The sequence below is a fragment of the Crocuta crocuta genome, unplaced genomic scaffold (assembly GCF_008692635.1).
Source record: "Crocuta crocuta isolate KB4526 unplaced genomic scaffold, BGI_CrCroc_1.0 scaffold139, whole genome shotgun sequence".
Lineage (NCBI taxonomy): Eukaryota > Metazoa > Chordata > Mammalia > Carnivora > Hyaenidae > Crocuta > Crocuta crocuta.
In genome coordinates this window covers 9832792-9838546 of record NW_027533258.1, presented here as the reverse complement: position 1 = coordinate 9838546, position 5755 = coordinate 9832792, and the positions used below count along the sequence as shown (strand labels likewise).

General features: G+C 60.6%; 1 protein-coding gene across 1 annotated transcript in view; it reads left to right on the top strand.

Annotated features, from left to right (window-relative positions):
- DNAH2 (dynein axonemal heavy chain 2) overlaps nucleotides 1–5755 on the top strand; it is an 84094-nt gene that overhangs the window by 32893 nt on the left and 45446 nt on the right. Inside the window, 8 exon segments of the mRNA XM_077746745.1 lie at nucleotides 43–235; nucleotides 1089–1289; nucleotides 1396–1552; nucleotides 1875–2049; nucleotides 2628–2791; nucleotides 3147–3308; nucleotides 3394–3497; nucleotides 5566–5722. Coding sequence (XP_077602871.1) covers nucleotides 43–235; nucleotides 1089–1289; nucleotides 1396–1552; nucleotides 1875–2049; nucleotides 2628–2791; nucleotides 3147–3308; nucleotides 3394–3497; nucleotides 5566–5722 — 1313 coding nt within the window.

The window sequence follows — 5755 nt, the reverse complement described above, 5'->3', positions numbered from 1 at the left end:
GCGGGGGGAAGAGAGTGAGGCTCACTGTGCCGGCTCTCGAAGAACGAGACGAGGACATCAGGAAGATCCAGGCCCAGATCAGCAGCGGCGTGGCGAACAACGCCAGCCTCCTGCAGAACTACCTCAAGACCTGGGACATGTACCGGGAGATCTGGGAGATCAATAAGGACTCCTTCATCCGCCGCTATCAGCGTCTCAACCCCCCTGTGTCTTCTTTCGATGCCGACATCGCCCGGTAAGGAGCCGAGGCGTCTGGGAGGTGCGGAGCCTGGGGCGCAGGGCTGGGCTGGGGAGCGCTGCGCCCGGGCGGAGACCGCCGGTCGGCAGGGGGCTTGTGCTCCCTGCGCCCCCCACCTTGTCCTGTGAAGCACGTGTGACCCTTCCCTACCTCCCAGGGTCGCGAGGTCACCAAACAGGTGCGAAAGCGCTTTGCGGTCTCTGGAGCCCCGTGCAGACGTGCTCACTACACAGGCTCCCGTGGGATGGGGGCTGCGGCTCAGGCACACGGGGAAGGAGAGAGAGTCCAGGCGTCGTGAAGGGAGCACGGGGGGGCTGGGCTCGCCGCAGTGGGTGGGGTCCCCACAGGCAGACTTGGGCACCGGGAGGGCACTCCAGAGAACACAGCATCCGGGAGGCATGAAGACAGGAGCCCGCGAGCGTGTCCAGCAGGGAGTGAGTAGCCGAGGACCCAGGTCCCGGAAGGGAGTGAGCGGACAGTGCCATCCCCCCGGCAGCCTCGCGACAGAGGTCGTGTTGCCGTCACCACGTTCAGAGGGGGAGCTTGTAAACAAAGCACCTGTCTGAGGTCACGGAGCTAGGCAGCCGCGGTGGGTGCTCAACTGAGATTCATGCGACTTTAAAGCCTTGAATGCCAGACCAGGGAGTCTGCCTGGGGTAGCCCGGGAAAGCTGGGAAAATGACGTGATGGCAGCTGCACGGCTGGGCTGCACCGGAGTGGGAGCAGGCAGATGCCTCAGAGCTGCCCCCCGGGTCCGGAGGGTGAGGACCCAGAACCCGAACTCGCCACGGGGGTGGTGGGCTCGTCCGCTGGGACGAGACAGCCCTGGCGGGAACGTGGGTCCTCACAGCTACACCGAGGTCGCCAACAACGTGCAGAAGGAGGAGACGGTCCTCAACATGCAGTTCGTGCTGCTGGACTGCTCCCACCTCAAGTTCTCGCTGGTGCAGCACTGCAACGAGTGGCAGAGCAAGTTCACGACCCTGCTCAAGGAGATGGCGGCCCGGCGCCTCCTGGAGCTCCACACCTACCTGAGGGAGAACGCTGAGAAGTAGGCCCCAGCAGGGGTGCAGGGAGGCCGGGTGCGAGCGGCAGGGGTGTGGGGAGGCCGGGCCCGGCCCCTTCCACCCGCCCCCCCTCTCCTCACCCGTCTCCAGAATCAGCCACCCGCCCCAGACCCTGGAGGAACTGGGGGCCAGCCTGCAGCTCATGGACACCCTGCAGCACGACCTGCCCGGCCTGGAGGCCCAGATCCCCCCCATCCACGAGCAGTTCGCCATCCTCGAGAAGTACGAGGTGCCGGTGCAGGACAGCGTGAGTGCCCACGTGCGGCCCGCCCGGGGCGAGCGCCGAGAAAGCGGGTCCGCGTGGTCTGGAGGGACAGCTGAGGGGCAAGCCGGGCCGCGGGCACGAGTTCGAGGCCCTGAGAGCCCGAGCCAGCTCCGTGGTAACTGGGGCGCCACGTACAGGTTTCTCTGAGGCCCGGCAGCTCATGGCTTCATTTCTCTGGGCCTCATGGCAAGTAGAACTTGACCACAGACTGTGGCCCAGAAGATCAGCAAGGAGGCCTTGAGAGCATTGGTGAGGGGGGCTGACCCCTGCTCGCGGGCCATCGTCCCCTCATTGACGCCCCCAGGTCCTGGAGATGCTGAACAGCCTCAATGGGGAGTGGGTCACCTTCCAACAAACCGTGCTGGACAGCGAGCTGATGCTCAAGAAACACAAGGAGAAGTTCAAGACAGGCCTCATCCACTCGGCTGATGATTTCAAGAAGAAAGCCCACAATCTTCTGGAGGACTTTGAATCCAAAGGTACCCGCTTCTCGGCTCCTCTCCCCTTCCCTCCGTTGTGACCCAGGCTTTCTGAGCCCAGGTCCCTGGGAGGCTTGAACAGAGGGAGGGTGGTGCTGGGGAGGGGACGGAGCCCTGGCGCGGCTGCCGTCGCCGAGCGTTGGCTGGGGCCCTCCTGAATTTCTAGTTTCCTCACACCTCCCGTGGCCCATGTGTTTCTGCTTCTCAAGCCGCATTTAAGAGTTTTTGCTGGGGCGCCTGGGGGGCTCAGTCAGTTAAGCGTCCGACTTCGGCTCAAGTCATGATCTCACAGTTTGTGGATTTGAGCCTCGCGTCGAGCTCTGTGCTCCCAGCTCAGAGCCTGGAGCCTGTTTCAGAGTCTGTCACTCCCTCTCTCTCTGACCGTCCCCTGCTCACGCTGTGTCTCTCTCTCAGAAATTAAAAAAAAAAAAGAAGTTTTTGCTAAGATTAACCTTCGTTCTTACAACGCGTTCCCTCTTGTTTTCCTTCCCCTCCTCACGCGAGGAGAGAGAGATTTGCCCTTCCAGGGGGCGACGGCCTGGAGCGGGGGGTCTGAGCGGCACCCTTGCCTCCCGCAGGCCCCTTCACCAGTAACGTGGGCCATCAGTCGGCGCTCGATCAGATCGCCCAGATGCGGGCCATGCTGGCCGCCATGCGGGAGGAAGAAAGCAGTCTCCGCTCCAACCTGGGCATCTTCAAGATCGAGCAGCCCGTCTCCAAGGACCTGCAGAACTTGGAGAAGGTGGCGTGCGGGCCGGACCCGCGTGGTCCCCGCGGATGGGCCGGGAAGGAGCCTGCGGCCTACGGGCCGGGCCGCGCCCGCCAGCGACGTCTGCACGCCCTGTCTTGGGGGCGGATGTCCTGCCGGGCTTGGGGGGCGGCCTCCCGTGGTGGCTGTGATCTACGTGTCCCGGTTGGCTAATGGCATTGAGGGTCCTTCCCGGGCCTGTCACGTGACGGGCCCCTACGGCGGGAAGCGGAGGAAGGGGTGTGACCCGTCAGGTGGAGCGAGCGAGGGGGGCAGAGGAGCTGGGCGTCTGTGGGGGAAGGGCCCGGAGTCCCGCCGCCCAACGCCTCTTCTGCCCTTGGCCGCAAAGGAGCTGGACGCCCTGCAGCAGGTCTGGGAGGCCACGCGGGACTGGGAAGAGAGCTGGAGCCGGTGGAAGACGGGCCGCTTCCTCGACCTGCAGACGGACGCCATGGAGGCCGTGGCCCACGGGCTGTCCCGCCGCCTCCTGAGGCTCGCCAAAGAGTACAAGGCGCGTGGAGGCCGGGGCGAGGCCCAAGGGACGGCCGTGGGGGGACGGCGCCAGGGCTTCTGACGCGTCCCCTTCTGCCGCCCAGGACCGCAACTGGGAGGTTATCGAAACCACGCGCTCGAAAATAGAGCAGTTCAAGCGGACCGTGCCTCTCATCTCGGACCTGCGCAACCCGGCCCTCAGAAGCAGGTGAGGCCGCTCCTGGGGCCGCCCCTGGCCCGAGCCCTCCCCGGCCCTCTCAGGGTCCCCGGCCCCCCCCGCAGGCGCCCTCCGGGGTGGCCTCGTGAGAGCCGCCGCGTCCTGCGACTCCGCCGCCCCGCCCGGTTCCTTCTGTCTTTCCTCCCCTGTGCCTGTTCTGATCACGGCCCAGCCGGACACCTTCACTCAGGCAAACAGTGCATTCTTTCTTTTTTAATTTCTTAAAATGTTTATGTATTTTTGAGAGCGAGAGAGAGAAACAGAGCACAAGCAGGGGAGGGGCAGAGAGAGAGGGAGACACAGAACCCGAAGCAGCTCCAGGCTCCGAGCTGTCAGCACAGAGCCTGACGCGACCCTCGAACCCACGAACTGCGAGATGATGACCTGAGCTGAAGTCAGATGCTCAACTGACTGAGCCACCCAGGCACCTCATTCGTTCGTTCTTTCTTTCCTTCTTTCTTTTTTCCTTCCTTCCTTCCTTCCTTCCTTCCTTCCTTCCTTCCTTCCTTCCCTCTCTCTCTCTCTTTCCTTCTTTCGAGAGAGCACCCACAAGTGTGTGCATGCAAGCAGGGGAGGGGCAGAGAGACAGACTTCCCAGCAGGCTCCACGCTGTCACTGGGGGGGGGGAGGGGTGGCTGGAACTGACAAACTTCTAGATCATGACCTGAGCCAAAATCAAGAGTCAGGCGCTTAACCCACTGAGCCCCCCAAGCACCCCCCAAAAATTTTGTTCTGATGCAGCTAAAGGTACCACTTTCTTCCTTCAGGGATTTTATTTTGGGACCTCATTTAAGAAGACCTCCCTTTGGGGCGCCTGGGGTAAAGCATCTGACTCTTGATTTCAGCTCAGGTCATGATCTCACAGTTTGTGGGTTTGAGGTCTGCATCGGGCTCTGCGCTGACAGAGCGAAGCCTGCTTGAGATTCTCCCTCTCTCTGCCTCTCTCCAAATAAACAGATAAACTTTCAAAAGATAGAAAAAAACCCCTCTCCTGCCTAAGGTTACACATGCATTCTCTCCATACTTTCCTTGAACACTTTATAATTTTGTTTTGCAAGTTTTTACTCTTTTGATGCATCTGGAACCCATTACCTGATAGAAGAGACCTTCACAGCCATTGAGGACTGAATAAACGATTTTATTTTATTTATTTTTAACGTTTTAAATTTTTATTGATTTTTGAGACAGAGACAGAGCATGAGTGGCAGAGGGGCAGAGAGAGGGAGACACAGAATCTGAAGCAGCTCCAGGCTCTGAGCTGTCAGCACAGAGCCCGACGTGGGGCTCGAACCCATGAACCCAGAGATCACTGAGTTGAAGTTGAAGTAGGACACTTAGCCAACTGAGCCACCCAGGTGCCCCTGGAATAAATGATTTTAAAAGCGGCATTTTAATAATCAGCTATTCCTTTAGAAGGAAGTAATCTTTCTTCTTCTGCATCATGTCCATGGCAGTGTTTCTGGGCCCCGCTTCACTGTCCAGTACCCTGTGGTTAAGTACGACCTGACCGCTCCCCTTGCTGGACCTCGCCCAGCCTCAGTTTCCTCACGTACAGATGGAGGAGTCAAAAGTCCGCACGTAAACGCTCGGCCCTGCCTGTGGTCTACAGGGAACTCCATGCTGTCAGTGTTGACTCTCTGTCCAGAGAGTCGGCAGCTCGCTGTCTGTATTTCCCCGCCGGGCCTAAGGTTGCGTTTAGGGCCCATTTAGGGGCCTGTTGAAGGGGCACCTGGGTGGCTTAGTCAGTTGAGCGTCCGACTTTCGCTTAGGTCATGATCTCGCGGTTCGTGGGTTCGAGCCCCGCGTCGGGCTCTGTGCTGACTGCCAGCTCAGAGCCTGGAGCCTGTTTCAGTCTGTGACTCCCTCTCTCTCTGACCCTCCCCTGCTCACGCTGTCTCTCTCTCTCTCCTAGAAATAAATAAAACATTTAAGAAAAAAAAACAAAAGGAAATACCTGTTGAAGCCCGAATGGATCCGTGTGCGGAATCGCACGGCCCCGGTGGGTGGGGGGGGGCCTGCGGGCCGGCCGTGGGCTCTGACGCCCTGTCCCCGGCTGCAGGCACTGGGATCAGGTCCGGGAGGAGATCCAGCGCGAGTTCGACCAGGAGTCTGACAGCTTCACCCTGGAGCAGATCGTGGAGCTTGGGATGGACCAGCACGTGGAGAAAATTGGGGAGATCTCGGCCTCGGCGACCAGAGAGCTGGCCATAGAGTTGGTACGACAGAGTCCTCTCCTGCCCCCCGCCCCC